This window comes from Nothoprocta perdicaria, unplaced genomic scaffold (assembly GCF_003342845.1).
Source record: "Nothoprocta perdicaria isolate Ctin4 unplaced genomic scaffold, notPer1 scaffold_150, whole genome shotgun sequence".
NCBI lineage: Eukaryota > Metazoa > Chordata > Aves > Tinamiformes > Tinamidae > Nothoprocta > Nothoprocta perdicaria.
In genome coordinates, this window is record NW_020454650.1 from 966,814 (window position 1) to 993,445 (window position 26,632).

At 44.1% G+C, this 26,632-nt stretch overlaps 1 protein-coding gene across 1 annotated transcript; it reads left to right on the forward strand.

The window, feature by feature from the left end:
• Positions 1-1,708: 1,708 nt before the first annotated feature.
• On the forward strand, positions 1,709-20,182 carry EXOSC7 (exosome component 7). Its single transcript, XM_026034845.1, has 8 exons — positions 1,709-1,769; positions 2,012-2,113; positions 2,782-2,876; positions 6,888-7,053; positions 11,495-11,565; positions 16,342-16,465; positions 17,048-17,203; positions 18,754-20,182. The coding sequence occupies exons 1-8, from the start codon at positions 1,713-1,715 to the stop codon at positions 18,856-18,858; spliced, it is 876 nt and encodes a 291-aa protein (XP_025890630.1). The 5' UTR covers positions 1,709-1,712; the 3' UTR covers positions 18,859-20,182.
• The last annotated feature ends 6,450 nt before the right edge of the window (positions 20,183-26,632 follow it).

Genomic DNA, 26,632 nt, shown 5'->3' on the forward strand with positions numbered 1-26,632 from the left:
CCCGCCGCCCCTTACGCTGCGCTCGGCCGGGGGGGAAGGAGGAGGAGGAGGAGGATGGGGAGGAAGGGCGGGCGGAGAGGAGGAAGCAGGAAGCGCGCGGGGCCGCAGGTGTGTGTATACACACACATTTATATATTATCTATTCATATACATATGTTCCATACGATAGATATATGTGCCCGGCACCCTGGGTGCAGCGGCTGGTGGCTGCGCCTGGCGCCCCGCCGTTTGAAGCCGCTGCTTCCAATGGCTGCAGCTTCACCGGGCATTTATCATGCGGTGGGAATTCCAGGTGSTTCCCGCGGAGTGATTCCTCCCCAGTTCCAGCCAGCACATTATGCCTTCACCATAAGGAGGGTAGGGAAGAAGACATTGCTTTGCCCTTGTTAGCAAATCTGGCGGCCTTTCTTTCTCTCCGATAACCTTCACTTTGATTTGGATATTCAAATATACTAGAGGCAGCCTTTACATCAAGGAGATGCCTTTTGCCATGCCTGAGAAAAGGAAATGATACCTGGACTTCCTTCATTGGAAAACTGCCATTTGCCCATGAACATGAAAGATTTGCTAGCTGGGCATATATATATATATATATATACACACACACACCCATATACCTATGTAAATATTTGAATCACTTCAGACGACTCCAAGCATTTAGACCCGAGCGATCCGGAGTCCAGCTCCCGGACCGTGCTTCGCTCGGCTGCAGCAGCTCCCCAGGACCTGGCGAAATGGCCGCTGCCAGAAACGCTTCCCGCGTCTCGCTGATCCAGGAGCCTGCACAAGGAGAGCGGGAAGCACCTGCAGGAACCCTCGCGTTGCACCGCGCAAGGACACCCTTGGAAGCYGTGGGTCTGCTGTACTCACCTGCTGAAAATAATTCAGGAATTGTACACCAGAGCTGCACCAAGAACATGCAGCCCACAATATCAATCACTCTTATGAATTACTGAAGTCTGACAAAAAGCCTTAATTTTCGTGTTAACTTGTAATATGAGCTGTTAATTGCACTTCCCAYAGTACTTTCTCACAGATATCCGGCACAATAACAACAGCCCTCTCCTAATGAGAACAATTTTTCTGTTCTGTTCCTGTGCCACCCTGCAGTGATCGCTGCACTCCACTGAAAACTCCACCTAAAAAGCGTTTATTTTCTCATTTTTCTTAGGGTGCTTGTGACTGTGCAAGCCCTTCCCAAACACTCATGTGCTTCTGCAGCTCCTCGGAGTAGCTGTTACCCTGGCAAAGGGCAGGCAGGGAACGATGAGCAACTCCCTCGCGGCAGGATGAATTCCCGCTTCTCGGGCGGGACATTGCCCGAAGCGCTAGGCGGGCACCGCGTCTGCCGCAACGCCCGGGGCTGCCGCTCTCTGCACCCCAGCGAGCCAGGTGCCTAAAGAAAGCCGGGAGAACGGCTCCCATTGCCTACCCTCCATGACAAGCGTTTGGGAGGCGAAAGGGGAAGGATCGCGCTCGCGACAAGGCGGGGAAGGTAGGAAAAGAGGGTCGCGCACAGCTCCCACATGAGCAACGATGGCGCCGAGGCGCCCCAACGGCCGCCAGCGCGCGGGAGTGCGCATGCGCGGGGCCGGCCCCGCCCCAACGGCCGCCGGGCTGCGCATGCGCGCGCTCCCTCCCCTCGCGTCCGGCCGTTGCCGGTAACGGCCGCGGCGGAAGCGGAAGGGGAAGGGGAAGCGGAAGCGCGCGCTATGGCGTCGGTGGTGCTGAGTGAGGCGGAGAAGCTCTACATCGTGCACGGCGTCCAGGTAGCGGCTCTTTCCCGACGGGAAAGAGGATCTTCGCTTCCCCGCAAGGAGAAGCCTCCCCAGCCAGACCCTCTTTCCCAACGGAAAAGAGGATCTGGCTGCGGAGGCCTCTCYTTGCGGCGGCCCCTCAAGCGTGAGGGGACAGGGCAGGCGGTGAGGGATGCTCCGGTTCCCCCAGGAAAGGCCCCCAGCTCGTTGGTTCTTGTCCTTAAATATTCTGAAATATTCTGAAATATTCTTAGGAGGACCTGCGTGTAGATGGCCGCGGCTGCGAGGACTACAGATATGCCGAGGTGGAGACAGATATTGTGTCGAACACAAGCGGATCTGCGAGAGTGAGGCTGGTGGGTAACTGTATGCGGCCGATGTTGGCTTCTGGGTTACGCGACTGCATTTTTAAGCTAAGCCAGAACTGTGTGGGGAGAGGAGGGTGTGCAACCACCCATCACAAACTGAACCTATAATCTTTAAAGCCATAACGAAGGGATACATAATAGGCTTGTTGACTTCAACTGGGTTTACTGTAAAATCTATTTGGAAAACTCTCAGCGTRAAATAGGCTATAACTTAATCTTGGAAAAAAAGTGAAATCACCGCTGTGCCTGATCACTATAACRGCGATTGCTTCTTTTGGAGTGACACAAGGCAACTTCCAACGTGTTTTCACTTGGAATAAAATATCCTTTGCAATATTACAATATTTTTCCAAATGTAAGTATTCCCAGAACCAAAACAATACGAGTTTACCGATATTCAGTGTCTTGTTAACATAAAGAAGCTTTTATATATATGTGTGTATATATATATAYACATTTAAAAAAAGTTTGATGAAACTCAGGTTTAATATTGTTCACCTAAAATGCATATTATAAAATGAATGTGACTTTAAGCCCCCTGTAATGGAATGATTAGCACAGATGACTGAGAGGTAAAATTGCCAAATGTCTGTAGGTGTCCAAATTAAGGAAGTGAATATATTTCCTCTTGCGTGATATGTCTTTTGTTTTAACAGGGACACACTGATATTTTGGTAGGGGTAAAAGCTGAAATGGGCACACCAAAGTTGGAGAAGCCAGATGAAGGCTACCTGGAATTCTTTGTTGACTGGTTAGTACACTAAAGGAGAAGGAAATACATAYAATATTTGGAATAAATGGCTGATCAGACCTTACCATGCTTTTAAATTTTAWAACTTAATTTTACCATTACTTAAAAATTTACTTAGTTTTGCTATTAGGATCTGAGTAATAGMAACATTTTAGTAGTGGAGATGGCTCAGAAAACTTCTGCAATTTCTGCAGAATCAAAATGAGCAAAGAGGGAGGCGTTAAAGGATGAACCAGGTTAGATAAAATCACACTGAATTGAACAGCATCACTRCAGCAGGAAAAGATGAACTTGTTGATTCTATGTGTATTTAACTCAACTTCATSGTTGTAATGGTAGCTGTAAATGGACTATTAATTATCCTTAATACTTCTAGKGCTTGAATTATGAAGGAGGTTAGAAGAAAACTGAAAACTTCTGTTTTCAGGTTGCTTTGAGATAGCACGGTGACAATTTATTACAGACTGTTTACAGCATCCCTGTCTTGCAGACTTCCTAAAGCTCTCCTGCTTTATGAAATCATGTGTTTCACGGACCTGCTTATGAAAGACTTATCAGTCAGACTTAATCAGACTTTTTAAAATAAGTTTCCATCTCTAACACTAGGACCAATATGCAGATAATAAACATAAAGTATGAGAGCTACTAAGGAAGCAAATATCTGGTAGTATTCTTCATCTAACTGACTATATCACCCTTAATGTTTGTCTGTTTCTTTCATTATGCAAATTGATCTAAGATGTCTCTGTGCATTGCAAGATGATGGTTCCCTGTGGAACCTGTGTTTTGTGGAGGGAAGGTTTTACCTGTAAATTAACACTTCGTCTATGGTTGCTTCTAGAGAAACACTGGACAGGAAAAAACTCTTCTCAAATGCAGCCCTGTTGTGGAAGGGAGCGCGKTTTGACTGTGCATTATAAAACTTTGCATCCTGCATTGTGCTTTCTTGCTCCTGGTAGATTAGATGTGATTCAGGTCCAGGGCAGAAAGCTTCAGCCCTGCTGCTCRGCTCAGCCTCGCACTGATGTCATGCCCTTACTCAGCTGGGTCTGCCAGCAGAGTCTTTCATGTCTGGCATTCAGGTGGTGGGGATGATCAGTGGCTGAGTGGGGACAGTTCCATACACAGACAGGTCACCTGTGTCACGAGGTCATTTCTGTGGTGCCGCTTTCATATGTAAGTGMATTCTAGAAGAACTTCACCTCCTTAATGCTAGGTTGTATTTTGTAGCTAATGATCTCTGCTTCTCTTCAAAAGGCAATGATGGGGAGACGTGCAATAATACTCTGCGCTATGGATCTTGTCAGATGTATAGATGCCTAAAGCAGTCCTCACTTCTATTAACAGCACAAACTAAAGCTTGAGTTTGCAACTACAAGCAGAGAGAGAAGCAACTACACATATACAATGTTTATGTGMCCAGGGAAAGATCATCCTTAGCTTCCAGAAAAATCCTGTAGATAAAATGTGATGTTCTGTTGTCACAAACTGTTTGTTGCAAAGGAAATGAGATACTGACAGTACAGTAACTGCTGGTGCTTTCCCAGGCTGCCACTGGGTGGTAGTAACTGAGCAGAATTTGATGCCCTGCATCCGATGTTGAAGTTGTGCCTCAGAGATTCTTTGATTTCATGTTTCAGTTATGGTTATTTACTTCATAAGTGATAATGGTTGGAGCAACAGATGAGAAGAACTGAGCTGCTTTGACCAAAATRCATGATCTGATAACAGCAAGAGTTTTGAAAGGAGAGAGCTTTAGTGGAAGTATCTTTAGCAGGAGCCTAGGTTGTTAGGCAATGAGAAACTGAAACTGTCTGAATTTTTTTTAGTTGCATTCTCTTTGGGAGTAGAAATTTTGTGCTCCACCTGGCCATTACTATGCTCTTTGTGTTCCATAAAACAATCTTTTTGCTATTTTCTTCTATTAGTGTGCTAAGCAACCTTTTTTTTTTATTATTACTATTTTTAGTTTTACCCGATGTAAATCACTAATATCCAGTATTTACCATGCAGCTGTTTTGATATTACCCTGCCAACTTTTTTCTTTGTTTCACTTTGAAAGGAACCTGATATATTAAAACAGTAATGGAGTTAAGGTACAATAAAGCTTGCAATGATATCCTGATGGAGTCATTGTCTTCTTTCTTACTTGCTCGCAGACAAACTGGCTATATGTCCAAAACAGCTGCATTTGATAATAATATTGTGGTATAGCCTGAGGTTTGCATACTTTTTCTTAAATTATTGTTTGCAAGTGTAATGTTTGTATAACCATATTTCAAACAGAACAATTTAAACAGAGCGGTCTTGTTGACTTGTATATAGCCTGCTTCCCTGGTTTAGTGCTTGTTGTTTTGGTTTACAACCAAAAGGCCTGACTTAGCCRTATTGCCAAAATTACTAGGATCATATCTAACTAACACCTTATGGAAGTGGAATCTAATTTTGCATGACTACAAATACTATTARTAGTGTCACACTTTCAATAATCATTTAGGGAGAAAATAGAATTTGGATCAGAGCTTGATTGGCAGATGATTTGTTTTCCCTTGTTCCCATCTCCCTACCACCATCACCATATTTAATTTGTCACTTCTATCAGTGGACTGAACTAACTCTTAGAAAATCCAGGAACTCTTTCTGGCATCCTGAATCTTCATTAGTTCAGCTAAAGAGCAAGTTAGGAGACTTAGTGAGGGTAAGAATTTCCCCTACAGACTATGTGGTCTGGTTAATATGACTCATTTGATTGGTATAAGACATACACAGCTAATGTGGATYGCTGGTATTATGGGGAATGTTTGTTTGTTTTAGATGAAGGTCTCTATTCCCACAGTATGTTCCCTGCTGTGTGTTTGCATTCCCGTGGAGTTCTTTTTGGAAGAGCAAGGGACAAAATATGCATGAGAAATTGGTGCTGTGTGGTGCCCAGCCAGTGGAATTCGGAGTTTTGCTGTTGGAGATTTTGAACACATCAGACTGCTTCTCAGGAGCCATCTGCTCTACACAGTCCTGTAAAGCAAGAGGTCAGGCTCGTTTGAGAGCAAGAGCTGCAGAGCTCAGAGAATTCTCTTACCCTCTCTGTAAACGAGAGGTGTTCAGAACGCTTGCTTGTTATTTTGGTGTGCTTGTCTCTGGGCGTTTCTGTTCTACTTCATTGGAAATCTGAGGGCTTTTTTTTTTTTTTTTTTTTTTTTTTTTTTTTTTTTTTTTTTTTTTTATAAGCCTGTTACCTTTTATTGATTAGAAATTTATTCTTAGTAGAGGGCCCTGGCACCCAAAGGCTTTCTTGCATGGCTGCTTGTAAACAAAGTTCATGTTGTTGGAATCAGGAAAGTGAAGACTGCGCCCTTATGTCCATTTTGTTTTCTTTTTTTTTTCTTTTCTTTTTCTTTGGGGAGGGAAGGGGGGAAGGTGGAGTGAGGAGTGAAAATGTCCTTTAATTGGTGCTCTCTCTAAGCTGAATTAATAAAGATAATGAGATGCTGTTCGCCAGTGACTTAACAGCAGAGAATACACTCATCAACAAAATTACCAATTAAGGTCGGACATGTCATTTTTAAAAAAAAGAAAAAAAACTTTTCTCTTGTCATACTGTCACATCTTCCTCTTCTTATCTAATCTGTGTTCTTCATAATCTAACATTCATCTTTAACAGACTGGACTTAGAATAGTTTGGTTTTTTTCCCCTTTGTGGGTATGGGATGGGAAGGAAGTGTTGAGGTAATTGTAGATAGTGCTAAAAGTAATCTCTGAGACAACACTCTGAATTCTAACTTGAGAACTGCTACTGACAATAGTAGAATTGAATATATCTCTGTGCTGTTATCAACCTAGGTACTAATTAGCTGCATTATGATACTGTTACACAGAATGGAGATAATTTCCTCACAGATGGTGTGTTTATGCTTGTGTAAATAAATTCCTAGCTGTTCTTAATATTTAATAAGTGCTATGTGCATAGCAGCTGCTTCAGAAGTTTTTTTTCTTTCTTTTTCATTCTCTGTTTAGTTCTGCAAATGCTACTCCTGAATTTGAAGGCCGGGGAGGAGAAGAGCTTGGCACAGAGATAGCAAATACATTCTACAGAGTATTTAGCAGCGAGAGCTGCATAGACTTGAAATCACTTTGCATTAATCCCAGAGAGCACTGCTGGGTTCTCTATGTCGATGTTTTGGTAAGTAAGGAAATAAAAATGAAAAAAGGCTTAAGGAAGTAGTCAAGGTACTGACAAACTGAATTCACATAAACATGTGTCTTGTCATATTAAAGATGCTTCTCATGTAATGCAACATAATGTTCACAGCTGCCTATCCTCGAGAATTTGCCTAAAAGAGTTACTTGCTGCTTCCAGCGTATTCTTTTAGTCTTCTTCTGGAGACTGTGGCTCCACTGCAGAGCTGAGGAACCACTGAATAGTCTAAACTTGCCTTAGATTATAGATTAGTTAGTTTAGACTGATGAAGAAGTTACCACTGAAGAAGGCCAAACTGTTCCATGCCAGGCCATGTTCAATGCTAGGCAGTTTCCTAGAGTGACTGTCTCCCTCTACTGAATGTAAATGAACACATGCAAGTATTAGGGTAACATCACTTTCTGTTATGTTCACCTCTTGCCAGGAATTAGGGCTTGTTATCAATCCTAATCTCATGCAATAAATGAGAAACTTTTCTGACAAGAAGCTAATTTGACTTAGACACTTTTTTGAAGAAAATTGAGTATAAAGTTTTGTACGAGTATGGAATGCACAAAAGAAACTGATCTTTTTTTTCTTTTTAAAAAGATGAAAGTTAAACTTTGTGCATGCAAACTCTGTGTATGCAACAGCTCAATTCCAAGCATATTTAATGCTTTTTGTCACAGGGATTTAAAATAGAAGTCTAGGAGTCAAAGACTCTCCTCTCCTGAGCTTTATTTCCCAATCTTATTGGTCCAAGCCTGAATTCCCACTTGGTAAATGTGTAAATGAAACTATGTCAAGGAAATCTACTTGGTGGACTCAGTTAATGTCTCTAAAGCGATTTATGAAATGGGAAACTGCATTGTCAAAAACATCAAATCCAGGGTTTTGTTAAACAAAACAGAAACATTCCGACTGAGACCTACATAAACTTGACAACATGTCCATTAGGCTTTTTAAAAAGCAGTAGCATGAGCCCGAATTTAGTAGAAATGGTACATACTGTGACTTAGCCTGCATACAAAACCRTTAAATATGCATCACTGCTGTGTGCTTTAGCAGTGCCAGCCCCAGCTGGCTGGAGCCTGGCACAGCTTAATAGGGAGTGAAGTGCTAGTTCTGAGAAATTACTTTGGAGCCTTCTGCTACCAGTTAGCTGTGAGCAGAGGCAGAGAATATGAAGTGCTGTGTTTGTTTAGGCAGTGTACTGCCTCTGCAGGATAAACAAGCAGTGCCACCAAGTTGCCTGCAGAAGTGCTTGTGCATGACCTTTGCGTGAGGGAGTGCTGCTGATTTAGAGCTCTTGGCTACTGCTGGGACAAATTTGTTGGTATCTACAGCTACAGAGAAACAGCCTTGGCCTTTAACACAGTTAGTTGTGTGAGATTTATGAACGTGCAYGAAGTACCTTTTAGCCTTGATTTATGTTTCACTTTATTTAGAGTACCAGTAAACAAAACCTGTCCTTCATTTCTAACACTCTAAACTTACTGAGTCTTTTTAACGTAGCATTTTGCATGTGAACCCATTCAAGAACTGTTGATGTAGAGTAGGACACTTAACATCTGACTCTTACTGTTTTTTCCCAGGTCTGTGTATGCTAATGTTTCAAAATATTTGCACTATTTTTTTTTCTAAATAGAAGGTATATATTGTGTATACACATGGTGCAGAGTGTTTACACTGGATACAGATGCTTGATACCTACAGATTTTACTCAATCTTTTTCTGCCGAATACTTGCTCTGTTTTAATGTGGAAGTATGACATTTGTGCTTCTTAAAAATATTTTAAACTACTCCTCCATACTTTGAGGGAGAAGGCTTGTTGAGAGTCCTTTGGATGGTGTTTTCCTTCCAAATTACTAGAAATAGCTCACATGAGTGCTTATGTGCATAGTTAAGTTAAAGGGAAAATAGTCCTTAAACCTATGTCATAAGGCTGAGAATACTGGTATCTTGTAGTCAGATAAGAACATAATTGTTTTCAAATCTCTTGCTCTAAGAGGCAAAAACCCCAGCAGAGTGCTGTGAACTTGGTCTGTTCCAATTCCATGTATTTCAACTGTACAGTTTCACAGAAGCATCCACATTCAGGTCCTATGTGTAAACAGAACTTAAGATATGCAGTCTCAAAATAAAGCAATAAAGCAAAATAAACAGTCAGACATCTTCTAAGCCAACTCTCAAGAACAACTCTCAAATACCCTGACCACTAAAAGAGTATTTGAAAGATGATTTAATTGCATGTATTCATATGGGAGGTACTCAGAATGGAGAGAAGATAAGTTCAGCTGTGTGCCTGCTCACGTGGGCTCTAGGCTGACATTCTGCAGTGCTTTCAAAATAAATGTATCTTTTTTAGCAGTAAAAGAGGGGTCACTTTCCTGAGAGTAACTTGTGAATGTGGAGTATCTCATACTGCAAAACTAAAATCTGCTTTCATCCCATCTCCTTCCCTGCTCTTCCTTCCCCACCCTCCCCATTTCATAGCTCCTGATTTCAGAAATAGCTTTGGGAGCTTTTTCATGGTGTGTTTGACACACGTAGAGCCTTGTTCACATAAATTGCCCCAGCAGTCTGGCATGCTGAGCAGGGAGAATTAAACTAGTGTAATCTCTCTCCATTCCTCCATCCCTTTACAGCACATTTTGTGTGTGTGTGAAGAGAATTGCTCGATTCTACTGAAATTTTAGTAGCTCCCTGCTGAGCACCCATGAAAGGATTTCAAGGATTTCTCTTTTTTTTTTTTCCTATTCCCTCAGTCTGAAAAAACATCTTAGAGAAACGTCTCCTGCTTGAGGAAAAACTTTATTTAATGAGATATCTCTAATGTTGTTTTCTTTCTTGATACCCTCAGTATTTTTCATATGAGTAGATTAAAAATGAGGCTTTAAAAAAGACTCCTTTGCTTCCCGCAGTTCAAATAGTTATGTACTCTTTCTTCCCTTCTTGACAAAAAAAGGGAAAGACGGATCCCCCTACCATGTGCTTCAGCCAAGAAGAGAGCGTTCGTTTGGTGTGTAGGAACTGTATCATGCATTATACAATAGGTCTTATCCACGTTGCAGTGGTGCCTTCAGGGTAAGACCTCAGAATAACAGCCTCGCTATAACAGAACCCTAGCAACAGTAAAGGCATGTCCCATTATTGTGTTTTAGTAAAAAAGATATTGTGGCTYTATTGCATTATTGAGTAAAATCCAATAACTGCTGAAAGGGACAAGTTAACCTCTCTGTATCCAGCAGCAGTTTTCAAAGGAATAATTTGATCACCTTTGTATTCAGCTTTCTTTCCCATTTTTTTCTTCTACTTGTTCCACAATTTAGTCTGTCTTGGTAAAACTAAACTGCCTTGCAGTAACACCTGATTTATGGTTTGTTCCCAGTAAGGAGTTTACCTCATTCCTAAATGGGCTTTGAAGAACAATCGGTGTTGCAAAAACTTATTTTGCTCTCATCAGAGAGAGCAGGTGGATGTAATGGAGAAGCATCCGTATGTTCTCGCCGACACAGGCTCGAGCGCTCGCTGGGGTTCGTGTTCACRGGCACAGGGCAGCCTGGAGTGGGGCTTGTCGGACACCTGGCCTGGCCTGGCCGTGGCCAGATACGCTCCTGGGTTGTCTGTCAGCTTGGAGAAGGTATTAATGGAGATTCATAAAAATTAAAGAAAATTAATGGGAGTCATGCCTTAATGTAGGGTGCAGCGCTAGTTCTCTTCCTGTGACTGTTCTCCTGATGYTAAGATGCAATGAGGGAAAATCAAGCTAGACTCCATTCTCAGGCTTCATCCAAAATACATTATTATCCCAAGTGCACCTTAAAATAGTATTTCCTTAGATGCTTTTAAGCTACAAGAGAAATTTCCTGATGAATACTTTTCCAAAGAAGAAAAGCGAGTAAATCTGGATGTACCTACCAACCCATRTATTGTATAATCAGCTTTCTTTGATACCTCATTAAATAATTCCATGATGTGTAGCTTGAGATTTTGCATTGTTACTTTGAGAACAGTGACATCTATTGGACTTTTCCAGGTAATATTTGAAAAGATTTTTCTTTGAAATGAAGGAAAAAAAATGAAAAAAAATCTGCACCAAACCGATTTTCATGATTTGATGTTGATCAAATTTATGAAAAAGGTTCTAGTCACAGTCTAGTTCACAGACTTAGCCTAAGGAAGAGGACAACTCTAGCAGTTTCATTTCAGTCTCTGTTTTTAGGTGTTAGCATGGATATGTGCTCTACCTTACCTATTTTGCATGAGGCTGACACACCTGGCATTTGTTTTCATGGATTTTTAACACAACTTTTTAAAATATGTACGTTTTTGATTCTTAATTTTTTTCCTTTTGAAGCAAGCTTAAGTAAAATAAAAGCTTTGATTTGAAGGCCCTAAGCATACCTTCTTTTAAACAAATTTAYTTTTTTTCCTCCCCAGTTACTGGAATGCGGTGGGAACCTTTTTGATGCGATCTCTCTGGCTGTGAAGGCAGCTCTCTTCAACACAAGGTAAAGCACAGATCTTCCTTCATTTGGGTGGAAGTGGCATAGAGAAAACGAGAGCAGTGTTCTCTGTGAGCTAGGCATCTTGAATGCTTAATTTCTTTTTAAAGGAAGTCAGAAGCACCTCACACTCAGATGCATGGCAGTTTGTTTGCATGCATATTACATGAACTAGGGAAGTTAATCCGGGTTCTGATAATCTTCACCATTAGTTATCTACTCAGTCATGCTCAGACTGTAACTGCTGGTCCTGTAGCCGAGTCCTTGCTCCCCAAAATCATAGAATCATAGAATTCTTAAGGTTGGAAGGGCCCTTTAGAGATAATCTAGTCCAACCTCCCTGCACACGCAGGAAAAAAAGCTTATGTTGGCCTTAAGCTTGATTGCAGGTTGATGCTTTGTGGTCAGAAAGTCATTGTATCTACAAGTATGTGATGGTCCTGCATAAGAAGCCCTCTGTCAGTACAACTACCAATGTAGACCAGTCTTTGATTTCCCACTCGTGATGTTCTTTTACTGTTAGTCCACAGGTTTTGGGAAGCTGAGAGCAAAAAATGGTGGTAGGAGATCATGGAAGGAGGAAGTGATGTGCCTTTAGAATGACTGAGGTTCATGTGTTTTGGTTTAGGGAAGTGAAGAACAAATGCTCTGTGTGCATTTGGAGGACAACATCCATTAAAATATTTTTTCTGATGTTACCTTCACTGTAGATGAAAAGGAGCCTAGAGTTTCATGGCATCTTAGAAAGGAGCCAGTGAAGGGCTCTGAGAAATCTTATGTGTCCGGAACAGGAGCTGCACACRCTGGACTGTTAAAGCACCCATGTTCCAAAGTGGAGTTCACGTTGCTCTGCGGCTCCAACCCAGACCTCTGTCGAAGTCCCTGGCCCAGGTCTGACTTTCTCAWTAGGGAATCAGTACACAGCACTGGAGCTGGGAAACAACATGCCAGAAAGAAGAGAAAAATACACTTTCGAAGACACAGGCAGCATGTCAGATTACAGGAATTTAAATAAATGAGGAGGGATTCCTCAGAGACTAAAACTCTTGTATATTGCTGAGAAGCTTCCCATGTCAGTCAGGTTCTCAGTGGTACCTTTTAGCAGTAGATTGTTTCTGTAGCATTAAATATTCTTATACATGCAATAATTCCCAAAGATTTGACAGTACACTAAAAGAAGTGCCCACATCCTTGTGTGCCAACTGCCATGATACAAAACTCACAGCTAAGGCAGTTGCTTCCATATGGGTTGTTTGCAGATCTAAGACACTTTATTTATTGTAAGTAAATTATATTGTATAATTGAACTTGTTTCCTTACTTTAACCAGAATCCTAATACTTAATAAAGAGTATATGAAAAAAAGGAATGTTACTGTTAGAAAACAGATAATGTGGACAGTGATTGTTTTAATGATATGCTTAATTTTGATTCTTCCAGAAATTGCCTTTATATAATCTTTGATTTGTGGACAAACATCTTCAGCCTTATGAAAGCAGGCTATCAAATTGAAATTCTGTACAATTTAAAATAACTTAAGCTTATTGACTTTGACCTGCAAGAAGCCAGCCTATTCACTTAAGCAAGAACAGTTTGTGTGACTAATCTTGAAGTGCTTTAAGAAAGCAAAAGAAGAGAGAGAAGGCAAAAAAAAAAAAAAGAAAAAAAGAAAAAATTAATGAACTTAGAAATTCAGCTGACCTGATGAAAGTGAAAAGCTTATGTCCTCATCCACTCTCCCCACTTCACTTTACTATCTGCTGCGTTTCCTCTGGATTAATACAAGGTTATTTAGAGTAGCTGTCTACTCTTCCTAAAATATAATTGTCCAGTTAAGACTTAAGAATAATTAGATTTTAAAGATTTATGATCAGTTTAAGATCACTTCAGATTAAGTGCTTTAAACATAGCTTGACATCTCTGTCTTTTTTTCAGAGTCCTGCTTGCTCTTCATTGTTTGTTTTGATAGTTTGTTTACAAACAGGCTTTTTTTATAAGGGTTTCCAATCAGAAGCAGGAGCAGGGAGTTCAGGCTGCTGTGAGTTCGTGCTTTATTCTTCCTTGAAGTCATAACTTCTAGTGTTCACGTGGGCATTTGAAAAGCTCTGCTTCTTCAACTTTGTCATTAAAATCTAGCTCTTACCATTTTATAATATCCGGGGAGATATCCTTCCTTAGGGCTAAATAATTRCACACAGTAACTTCAAGAACTTTGCATAGGAATTACAGGATTTAAATCCATTGCATTTCTGCCCTGATTCGTTGTGTCCCATTCAGACCTGCAGCAATTAAAATAAGGCTGTTCTAGGGGTCGTATTTAATCTGTATAATTGTCCTTTGTTCAAGATGTTCTAAAAACTGAATCAAAACTGTGTCTGAGTGGTAGCAGATACCATTGTTCTTAACTGTGTGTCTCCAAGGCACTTAAGGCTGCATTTATCTGTGACCAAAGGGGATATTGCATGAATGTACAAACAGCTTTAGTTCCAGGACTTAACATTAAACTCAGGCCTGTGGGATGTGCTAAACTGAGGAGACAGAAGCAAAGTAAAGGTCAAAAGCTACCTAGTTTTTAGCAGCCTATCCTTGAAACGTGRTGCTCTTCTGCTGGATGGCAGGATGAGGATGGAGCTGGTGGAATGGGTGCTGCGGTTAGGAAAGCTGGGCCCCCAGGGCAGTATTTAGGTGCTGCTGCACAAATTGCTGCACCCATTAGCTGTGAGGTTCAAGTGTGCAGAATAAACATGTACAGCTAGTTTTTTTCCCTAGGATAATTTTTCACAAACCATGAAGAGRGATGTCAGGTTTTGTGGAAGTGCTCCCTATGCTACAGACACTGTCAGCTTTGCCCAGTAGGATCCTCTGGGCTTGGGTGTCTCCTTYGCTGTGCCCTTGGGGCATCTGTATCTGCTTGGGTGCCTTTCTACCTGTGCAGTAATTCTGATCCAGGCCTTAAGCTCTTCTGTTCCTTGCTAAAACAGCTTCTTCTGGGGATTTTTTCAGGTATTAATTCTGGCAGCTTAGGATGCTGCTTCTAATTGTTGCAGAGCACATGTTGCTCTGGTATCAAATGTGATGTGTCCCATCTTCCTTTCAGTTGTAACACTGCTTGGGCTCTTTTTTTTTTTTTGCCTAGGCTTTGTTCAGTGTTGGCCATTGGCCCTTGTAGCTTGAGGATTAGTCACTTTGAGATTTTACTCCAGCAATTTTAATRGGATATTTTAGTTTAAGACTAGGGTTTGTGTTTCGGTTGAGCTCTTATGTAGTTCTCAAAGCATTTTGAATTTAATTTCATGGAGAAATTTATGCAGTAGTTGTTGTTCTTACAGGAAGCTTGTACTTAGAGCTTGGTTTGGGCCCACAGCACGTGGAGAATTTGTCTTTCTCCCTAAGCAAAAGGAGCTGTTGTGAAGTGCTTGCCTCAAGGACTCTTAGCTATGGATAACTGAAATACTTTTTCAGARAACAACAGAAATCCATTTCCTTTGCTGCAGATCAGTTCATTAAATCACCCCCAATATTCTCCTCCCTCAGGAACGATCTGATGTCTTTCCTGAAAGAGAATGTGTAAAAGAATGTAACCTCCAGAGTCTAATTATATGGCACAATTCTACTGCAAAAGAACTAATACAGAAGCAGTTTGTGGTTGCCTTCCACGGGGTTACTGAAGTTGGCTTCCCAGGGATGTCATGAAGTGTTCTCTGTTCTCAAGTGCAAGTGTGTAAAAGCGGGAGTTGAGCTGAGCTCGGGCGGGGGATTACTGGCCACTAAAGCAGAGGGTCTGCTCTGCCTGTCCCTTTTGCCTCTGGGCACAATACTGTGCCTGGTGGACACTTGGATTTCTCTGCACATATAGCAGCTTGGGATGGGAAAGGCAAGTGACCATTAAAAAAAAAAATGGGATACAAGATCTTGAAGTTCTTGGCTCCTCGAAATACCACCTCCTGCTAAATTGTTGTGTTTGTATTCCTTATGCTAGAAAAGCTGTATCGAATCCTCATGTAGAACTCCTATCAGGAGGCTATAACGTGCAGGGTGTTTGCCCCTGAGAAGAAGCCTGCTCATAGTGAGAGATCTAGACACTCACAGTAGACAGGGAAGCACCTCTTGGATTTCTCCCTGGGTTTTCATCCCTGATACTTGTTCTCCTATGTTTAGCTCTAGAGTAGTGGAGACTTACAATGATTTCAGGAATGACAGTGTCTTACTGACCTTCCCAACGTGCTAGAGAGAGGGAATTTTACTAGTGTCACGTTTGTACTTTCCCTCAGGCTCTGTAGTTAATGCCATCCTTCCTGCGCAGCTCGGCTGCTTTGCTCTTTGGTGCTGGTGTCATTGCCAAGCAGTGTAAGTGCTGCAGTTCTGCCACTTCACTGCTGCCTGCAAGCCGGGAACTGCCCTGTGAGATGGTTCCATTTGGATAATGTCTCTGCTGTTCTCTAAAGAAGCCTATGCAGAAATATTCAGAATTGCAATATRTAAGCTCTGAAAGGCAACGCTGAATCTCTGTTTGCTCGCCTATGACACAGTAGAGAATTCAAATTAAAATCTAATGCTTTGAATGATGCATACACATGGTCTCATTCTAAATATTTTCCCACTTACATGGGCTCAGGGGGTTGATTGTTAGTGCTTTGATAACATTCCAGGTTATTTTTTTCTTCTAACATCTCACCTTATTTAGAGAAAAGGCCACTTGCTGGAGTTGAGACTTACAGCATGCCTCTATCTCTTAYCTGTTCCAAGAGTGATGGGTTGTTTGCATGTCCTTCTGTTTGCACAGAGTGCCCAAGGTGCGTGTGTTGGAGATGGACGAAGGCTCCAAAGAGATTGAGCTCTCTGATGACCCCTACGATTGCATTCGACTCAACGTGGACGAGGTGCCCTGCATCGTCACGCTGAGCAAAGTAAGCTGCACAAAACGGCGCCTGCTGCCGAGACACTTCAGCCCACTTGAGCTTCAGCTGCTTGGGGGTTTCTTTAGAGATAAACTGAATTGCAGAAAGGGGAGGTGCCCAGGATGTGTATATATTTGTTCAGCCTTGCTGCTGTTTTGATTAGAAGGAGCTTTTTCTGAATAAGGATTTTTCTTATTCTGACTTGCAGTTTTCCGCTTCCTGCATGCTTAAAGTCTCTTTTTGCCAGCAGAATTGCTTGTTGTGCATTCATCCCCAGTGCTCAAAAGCCAGAGCAGCAGATACTTCCGTAAATTACAACAAATGAGTGTTGTTGTGAGCATTGAGCAATCTGTCGGGAGTCGCAGGACGACTTTTACTGCTGGGGACACAGCTCTTTTTGTGGGTGTAGCACTGTCCTTTCCTTTCAAACCAGTGCTGTGCTTCTCTCCCTTCAGTTACATACGTGCAGTCAGGCTGGGCTCAGAAGCTGCTTTTAAGGGCTGTGCTGCCTGTACAGAGCTATCCCTGCCAGCTTCTSCAAAGGGCCCAGACAGCTGCAAACTAACGGGTAACCTTGTCTCTAACTTGCAGATTGGGTATAGGCATGTGGTGGATGCCACCCTTCAGGAAGAAGCCTGTTCTTTGGCCAGCCWGCTTATTTCTGTGACCAGCAAAGGTGCTCTCACTTGTATGAAGAAAGTGGGGAAAGGTAGCCTGGATCCAGAGAGTATCTTCGAGATGATGGAGGTGAGTTTTGAAGAGTTTCTGTCTTGGGGGATACTGAACAAACTGGAACTTGAGTCAATGGGAAGCTGCAATAAGGACTTTAAAGCACCAGCAGTTCTGCTCTTATTAGTGCCCAAGGGGATTTGTTGAAGGTCCCAGGCAGTGCCTTTGAAACAGAATCTCATAGGGATGGAAGTTATTTAAAACTTTCAGATGCCCAAGACGTATGATTTATTTAATGCACACAGTGTAAGCACCTCACAGCTGTAAAGCTTAGGTTGATAAACTTTAAGACATTTTTAGAGAATGTTTCTTCCTTGTTTTTTTTTTCTTTTTCCCTGAAAAGCAGAGAAGGCAGAGAAAAGGCCCTGTAGAACTAGAGATGGTTCTTCAAGGTGCTAGTACGTTACGTTCTGTTGTAACACCGCTCATTTTGCTTGTGATAAGCTTACCGTTCTCATTTAACTATTGTTTTTCTTTGCTTCTTTATTGAGTTTTTGATTTGCTCCTACCCCATGACAATACTGTTATCTGGCTGTTTTTCACATCCACATGAGAATTCAATTTCAAACATTTCTCCAGGCTGTTCTCAAAACTCTTGAGTTCCRGTATAAATTCTCATGCCTGGCCTTGGCCTTAAGCAGTAGACAGAAATGCGTTTTGAACGTTGAGTCAGAACAAAAATTAAATACTTAAAACTGTCTTTGTTTTCTAGAGATGTAAAACTAATACTGGCATAGCTGTAGTGAGGAATGCAGGAATTGGAGCCAAGCTTGAAAACAACTAGTTTCAAGTGAAATTCCATGTTGAGTAGATAAGTGCCTTATCTAATCCACAGTGCTAATCTTGGTGTTACCCATGGGCTATTTATTTACATCTAGTGAAGTCACCCCCACTTAACGTCATCTGAGTAGATGCAGAGGAACTTCCTGTCCATTCTGGCATCCTAAAGAAACCAACTGTGGCCAATCCTTGTGTCTCCCTGGTGGCTTTTGAGTCTAACTAAATACCTAACTCAGTTCTAACTACATGTCGTACAGAAGTTCAGGTTTAGGTTGTAAAGCTGCTATGAAAAGATGGATGTTTACGTYAAATTCAGGTTTGTGGTGGAAGCTCACTCCCATATAGATCATCTGATAACTAAATGAAGAAAGATTTTAATCAGAGCCACTACTTTGATCATCCATCTTATTCCACACTGAACTCTTAACTAGGAAACAAAGTCCCGGAGTTCCAGAATTCAGCTGGCTAATTTGGATGTGGGCTTGTGTCTGATGCGAGTTCGACCTGGAGCAATCCAGTGGTACTCGGATCTGGCATCGATGATCCCAGAGACCCTTTCTGAGGAATGGGAGCGCTACCTCTATGCACACCTTTTTTTTTTCAAAAATTAAATTAGGATGAGACTTCCAGTATTATTTTTCTTAATTAAAGCTTGTTTTTCTTATAGCAGCTGGTGTATATTAATCATTAAGAGGAAAATATTTGTCAAAGGAAGTGTTCCATTTGAGTTRTCTTCCTGTTTATAAGCATGTCTCTCTCAGACTTGTTTTGCTTTCTTTCTCTTGCAGACGGGAAAGAGAGTGGGCAAATTGCTGCACGCCTCCCTACAGAAGGTTTTGGATGAGGAAGAGCGTTTGGGGACCACACGGCAAAAAGTCGGGTTTCTAGGATGAGTTTTTATTAAATGTTCAAAACTTTTCTAATTTGATTGTCCGTTTGTGCATGGAAAAAGGATATTTTTGTTCCAGCACCTGCATCCKTCCAGCTCAGCAGTTTCTAAAATGTTGCTAAGCCTGAGGAAAGCTACATTTAAGTGTGAATAAGGAAATTGGTGGTGCTTTCAAGCCAGATGAGTGTCTGCACATAAGAAGCACAGCAACAGCAATAGATGCAATTCCTGGGAATTGGCTGGTGTAGCCTCCAGGTGTGGGGATGTCCTCAGTGCGCAGCCCAAGCCAGATTTGGGSTCTTCCAGGGTTATTTTTTATTATTATTTTTGTTCCTCAGCCACATAATTTTTCSTACTGGGGTAAGAATACTGTGTTTGGCAGAAGTCTTCCTTCAAATCTCTTACCTCCCTTTGAACAAAATGCGGTTAAGTTTTACTCYAGATACAACCTGGTCCCACCTTTCCACTTTCTGGTTTGAAGCAGAGTTTCTTTGCTAGCAGAGCCCTGCCCATCCCTTTGACAATGGGTACAATAGTCCCTAGCCAAAATCTCCTGGTCTCTGGGGAGATGGGCATAGCTCATGTAGGAGGTAAGATGAATGAGTGGTGAAGAACATAGTAATTCARCTGGAGAAGCATGGTTGCTATCAGGAATGGTGCTTTGCATCCCGTGCTGGGGCCAGAGCTGCGCRTCACTGCTGTCCATCTCCACCCCTGTCCTCCTAAGTAAGTGTCCTCCACTGGCCCACGTGCAGTGACATGGGCAGTGAATGCAGGTGTCTGCTGGACCAGGCCGCAGTGAAAAGCAAGATGCTTGTACAGYTTGGGATACGGGGAGGGCCCTTGTCCTTCTGTGGCCTTTTCACAAAGGCAGGTTCCAAATGGACTGCATCGAAGCTAGGAGGAAGGGAGAAAGCCGCCGTTCTGAGACCATCACCAGCTCTTCACAGCGATAGGTGCCCTGCACCAACTGGCAGGCGCAGCAAAGAGCAAGAGCTCTTCCTCCTGTGGGGCAGGAAGAAACAGCGAATGGGAGAGTCTGAAGAAAGAGTTATGTTGCAAGAATTCAAATAAACATTAAGGCAAAAGCTCTGTGACAATCCAGGAATCATTTGGCTCTTACTCAAGCTGACTCCTCAATTTCCTTTTTTAGTTTCCTACTGCCAGTAGGATTCTGTCAAAYGGAAGGTAGGGACTGTTGGGGAGAAGGGGAATGTTTTCTGCAACAGACCTGTGATCCAGGACAAAACATGGTGCAACTTTAAATGAATAACCACAATCATGTTAAAATATATGGAATCCTTCAGATTGCAAACAGCCCTTGCCCTGGAGCAAACGTTCAAGGTACCCTTAATGTTACAGTGTGCCTGGCACCTATGGGTAGCCACCATATTAAACTGTATGATGAACAGTCATATTAAAAACAAATAAAACTCAATCCATAAAATTGGCATATGATGTTTGTTTCAAAGGGTTTTTTTTCAGTACTTTATATAATGTATAGGATATGTCCTGTATGTATCCTTATATAGGTTATGTCCTGTATTACTGTGAATATGAATTGTCAATTGCCAATGAATATGTACAATTGTCTTTAAACCCTGCTACAGAGTAATTTTTCTTGGGGCAAAGACTAACTTAGCAGCCTGTTAAAACAGCTGCAGTCTGGTCCTGGCTGGGCAAAGCTGCTTGTAAGGGAGTAGAAGAAAGTAAAAAGCTGAAGGAAGGACAAACATGTGCCTCATTTATCAYAGGCAGGTTTTTTTGTTTGTTTGTTTCATCATGTATTGTTTAATTTTCCAGAAAATAGCTAGCCTAGATGAGGTGTGTTCTTAAGCCACAGCTGACCTCTGAGCTGTTGTCTCCCTGTGGCCTGTTTCACTGCAGTTCTGTGGTACCAAAAGCTTCCCAGCACTACTTCTGGGGTGAACACTGTAATGTGTTAATTAATGATCAGCGTGTTTCTGCACATCCTTGCAGCCAAATGAAGGAGCTCCTGCTGTTCCTGTAAGTTACTGATGGGCGTGTTGGCCCTGTGCCCCCTTAGGTCCTCCCTTCCAGAGGGTCTGTGCGAGCCGGGCGCTTAAAGCACCTCCTGAAGGGCCCGTTCCCTCACGTGGCGCCGGAGGCTGTTCCTGCCCCGAGCCGTGAGCTCCGAGCCAGGCCAGGAGCCCTGCACAGCTCCCCGCTGTCCTCAGCAGCCCCTGGGCATCYGCGGCCACCAACCCATCTCCTCAGAGCATGAACAGCTCCCACAGGGAGAAACAGGCCTACAGCCCTCCCAGCCCGTACATCTGCCAAGGAGCCCTTCAGGCCGTGGTTCGCAGGCCTGTCGCACTGTGCTGCCCCCCATATTTCCCTTTAATCCCTCCCCTCCATCCCCAAACGAAAACAGCACTTGGAGATTTTTAGCAGAGGTTTCAACCAGGACGGCTCCYGTTCCCAGTCGGGCTGGTGGAAAGTTCCATGTGTTGCTGTGCAGATATTGCCACGTTTTCATTGACTCGAGGCCAGCAGAGCTAAGAGGAAACATCTGTGGAGCAGGAGCGTTCAGTGTTTGTCCCAGAAATCTCTAATTGCTTCTGTTGGGAGTGTCGAGTGGCTGGAAGTTGTGCACTAGAGCTGAGGAGTCCGGCAGCTCCTCCCGGGCTTGCACTTGCGTTGACATTTATCCTTTTTTCCCTGTGTGTCCCAGCCTAAGGTTTGTTGGACGAGTACAGCTTACTCGCAGCTGGAGGAGGGCTATTTTGTAGGTCCATGGGTCTGTAATTTGTTTTCACGGGCCTCCAGATCAGTGTTTGTGGTGAAGGCGACACTCAGYGAGCCAGGCAGCCTCGTGAGCTGGTGTTTTGCAGCTCCAGCAGCCATTCAGCACAGTAGTGGGGTAGTGGAARGCAAAGGGGATTGCTTGGATGGGATCTGAGGCAGGGGGATGCTGCTTCTGGATGGGATTTGAGGCAGGGGGGAAGAGGGAGGCTCCATGGCACCTRCATTAAACCATCTGCCTCAGCACAGTGGTTCTGCAACCAGGTTTATGCCTCTGCTCCTAGCAGGGAATAGCCCCGTGCACCAGGACAGGCTGGGAGCAGCTCTGAGGAGAAGGAGCTGGGAGTGCAAGTGGGCGACGCGGTGAGCACGAGSCAGCCAGGTGCCCCCTGGCCAAGGCCGCTGCTCTCCCGGGTGCGTTCGGCAGAGCGATGCCAGCAGCTTGAGGGGAGGAGACCCTCAGCCACGGACACGACCACGTGCAGCAGGCTCTGGGTGACCTGCTCCTGCAGGAGGCTTGGAGGAGATCTCCAGAGTCCCTTCCAGCCTCAACCGTTCTGGGACTCCATGATTCGGCATCTTGATCTGACATGGATAATATCGCAGGGAGTTTCTGCATTTTCTCTGCAGTAGGGTAAGTAGGAAATGGTGGGACTTACGCCACCATTTAGGGCTGCCTCCAGTTTTTCTAGAAAACTTCAGTAGACACCACCTCTTTTTCAAMAGCGGGATTTTTCTAAGTTCTGCATGATACCATGCTGGTCATAAACTACCACTGGTCCCCAGAGAGGGGACAAGAATCAGTGCAAGTCTGTGACTGGTGAGACCTGAGTGGAGAGAGCCCTGGTCCTTACCCCCTGTGCCTTGTAGGATGATTTTTGTAAAATTAAAACTTCAATCTCCCAAGCCTCAGTCTTTGGTCTGGTCCCAGGCAGGAGGGTGCTCATTCCCAGGCCTGAGTTCACTCACTGAATACTTRCTGCTTCCTGATGGAAAAGTGGATTTTCAGCTGTTGACTTTCTAAACCAAAGTCTCTGCACAATCACCAAGTCAGCAATGAGTGAGATCCCGGGATATGGTTAGGCATAACCCCATGGACATTCGAGAACCATGTGGCATGTGGGTTTACTTCTCATACGGAGCTGGGGCCTAATAACAGTGAAGCAGGTCTCTGCTGAGCCTCCTCAATCACAGCTTGAGAYGACGGGAGCGATGCCCCAGGTCTTGTCTGCCCGGGTTCTGCTGGAACCGCTGTGCTCCACAGTGTGGCAAAGTGTGTCTGAAGTCACTACGGGAGGCTGGCTAAGCCAGGTCTGCAGAGAACGGCACCCAGCAGCCATGTCCTGCACGTCCAAGGCAGGCCTGGCTCAGGAGAGCGACGTAACCAGAGCCTGTGACTCTCCCAAAAGCAAAAATTATTATTCCTTCTAGGCCAGTGTTCTGACAGCACCCCAGTTTAAATAGGCCAGACCCCTGATGAGGGATCTAAGTCACAGATGCCCAGTTTTCAAGGCATCAGCAGCTCTTGCTGGTTTCAGCAACTTGCAAACAGAGAAAAGCCCAACTAGGAAAGTAGGGCACTTAGATACCCATCTTCTCACAGAGAGACTAGTGCCTACTACCTCTGATTATTGTTGTTATTAATATTATTATTAATTAACCATATTTCTAGCTATCCAGTAACAAGGACATTTTTATGCCCCTACAAAATAATGCTGGAGTCTTAACTAGACTGCCATTGATGACTCTTCATTTATGCTTTTAAGCGCGACTTCATAGACTGGAACACTTTAACAGGACAGAGGCTATCCCAAGAGCTCTAAATATTTCTATTTGTCATCCTGTTCATCCCGTTCTCGAGGTTAGGGTAAGATCAGCAATGCAGGCCCCTGAGAGTTTTCATGTAACACCAGTGGTAGATCGGATTTGATTTCCCTCGTTTAGACACAAAAGTTCATGGTTACCAAGACCCCACAGCTGATGCCTTGGGAGAAGAAAAAAGAAAAGAAATCTTGGCCATTTTGTGATGTGCAGAGACCTTCTTTCGGCCATTTGCCATTGCAGGGGCCAATGCTTCTGGAGACAGGCCAGTTGTGCATAGGTGCTGGGCTCTCCCTTCCAARGGACATCCCTTCTCTCACACAATGYTTTCCCAAGGTGTTTTGGTAAACAGTGAGTTTTGATAGAGCCGTGCTTGGCACCCTTATGGGTGTAAAAGYCATGATTTAAGTCTTCTAAGGTCTTCTGAAGCTTCTCTCCGTTGCTCCTGCTGGGATCAGCTTGAATCTGATGGAGCTTCTCAAGAGCATGCTACACTCTGGGAGGGCAGTAAAAGAGGATGGTAAAGGGTTGCTTTCTCCCTGCTATCTGGGCATGCAAGCTTTTCTCTATACCCACACAAGTTAAGTGTGTAAGGCTTATGGTGAAATTCTGTTGCAACCCCTTAATTCAGCAACCACATCTCGGTGAAAGGAAAGCAATCACTCAAATATGAGAGCGATTTGCAGTAAGATCCTAATCTGGCATTACTGCCATCTGCTTGTCAGCACTAAAATACTGGCTTTTATTTCAACACCAACTTCCACTAATGCTGAGGTGGTTTCTTGCAGCCTGGCTAAACTGCTCAGCGAACCCACACAGTTAGGAATTTCTACAGAGTTTCAGTATTAGATTTAGGCATTTGGCTGCATTTTTCCACTGTCTGGTCAGACTTTTAGGAGGATTTAGATGGCAGGCACATGAAAGAAAGGCRGCGAAGGAAGACAGATTTCCCCCTTGCCCACAGGAGTCTGGATGCTCCAGGCAGAAGTGGGGTGAGTCCTTCGGTGCAGCAGCTTTTGAAAACACGAGGACTTTGAGAGGCAGCTTGCACCTGAACCCAAGCTCTCCACAKTTGGCTGGGATCCAACGTGAAGCCCACGAACCTCCTTTGACACCGATCCTTCTGTCCTGTGGCCTCCGCAGAGTCAGGGAATAGGGAAGCGTTCATGTCTGCTGCAAGATGCAACGGAAAGGTCCCTGCCTAGGCTCAGAGCCGGTTTCCTGGTGATGTTGGCACTGGGTATAATGTTTTGGCAAAGGGCTGACTCCCTCATTTCCCCCAACATTGTCCGCATGAATACCAACCATTTCCTCAACTGTTATTGCACTCCATCTGGATCAGTCTCAAAAACAGTGATCCATAAATTCAGTTCTTTCCATTTTTACCTGTTGTGATGTTGTTTATGCTGATAAGTCCACTGAAACTCTGCAAACACAGTTATATCTGGTCCACCCTTCTACTTTCTAGCCATGGCACAGAGGCTCTCTCTCATGTCTTGGCCTGGCAGTACCCACTCATTTCCTAGGAGCTGAACCAAAATAGTCTCTGATCTCGCTGCCCATTTCCTTGCTTAGCTGGGCACGAAATCACAGSTCAGCAGCGTTGCCAGAAGGATCCAGTTTCCCTCCACAGCCTTATTCCAGCCACTGTTTTGCTGACTGAAATCCCTCCAAGTTCAGCATCACAGGCTACTTCTTGGGTTTCCCAAAGCCACGTAAACTTTTCTGACTGCTTCCCTTCCCCTCCAGTGCACTGTTCATTCTTTCCTGCAGCCCTGGGACCTTCTCCCTAAACTTATTTTCTTTTGCCCTCTTTCATCTCAGCTAATGGGAATTGGGTCTGCCTGGGTGGGAAACAAGGGAAGTGTTTTACTGGGAAGTGAACTTCATAATCCCACAGGTTTAAAAAATCATAGACACAAGCGGGTTGCTTGGCATATCATAATCTTCCTCCCTCTCGCTAATCCCTCGATAAATAAAGCATCTCTTTCTTTCCTCATGAGGTAATTTCTCCTCTCCAACCCCTTTTTGGTGTCTCTCCATGAGCAGCTTCTGTGTCTTCCCTGAAGGACTAAAGGCTCAGCTGTTGTTTTTGAGTTCTGAAATTTGCTGCCTCCATTTCAGCCCTGCAAGGAAGGGCTTGTGTGCCCAAAACCTCACCTACTTTTTCCAGTTATATTAGCCCATCTAATAAAAAGCATTGCTGCTGCTGCTGAGGAGGTGAGGATTACCTTACCCCTCTGTCCTCCTATGCCTTTCTTGCATAATAAGCGTGAATCACCCRGCGCTCAAAAGCGTTTTATCTAGCCAAGGAGACAGCTTGCTTTCAGAGAAGCACCAATATTTATAAGATGTAGCTGGAACTGCAGTCTGTGGGCACAGCAAGGGCCCAGGCAGGGGCACGGAGGGCACAGGCCTCGTGCTCCTTCACGGAGACGCCCCGATGCGGGACACGGGCCTGGGCCGTCGCGGCAGCACCGCAGCGAGGCCTTCCTGCGGGCCTGTGAGCCGCCAGGATGTCCAGGTTTGAGGGGCTTTTCAGTCTATTTAAGACAGAATTGGGGCAAAGCCTTTCAAATTCCACATTACAATCAGGTGCAAGCTTTAAAACTTTTTTTTTTTCCCCCCAAGACTAAACTCYGGTATTTGGTGCTTTTGGCAGTCCCACCTAGGATGGATCCAACGTGGGACCCGTGGGCCGGCAGGAGAAGCCTCCCGATGCCCCGGCCGGTGCCTTGGGACCCCGCGCCCACCCCGGGGCTGCAGCRAAGCCTCATCTCTCCCCGGGCTGCCATTCGTGACCCGTCCCCATGTGGCACCTGCAGCGGAGGAGAAACTTCCTCGTGGAAACCACAGGCCTCCTGGGCCCCCTCAGCCCCAGGCACCAGCTCTGGAGCACAGGAGGGCTCCTGGTGCGGAGCTGGGAAGCGCCGAGCGAGTCGAGCCAAGCAGCCCTGAGGGGGAAGAGCCYGTCTCAGCCACGGGCCTGTGCTCAGCGGTGCTGAGGATCTCRTGCCACCTCACACAAGGGGCTGGGCACTGCGGAAATGCGTCGCTCCAGCTGGTTCCTGCCACCCAGACACCCTGCGGATCGGAGCCATCAGCTAACGCYTCATTAGAGTCAACTAATTAATTTTACATGTAGCAGCAAAGGGAGAATTTGAGCTTTTCCCCATTGGGCAGGAACATTA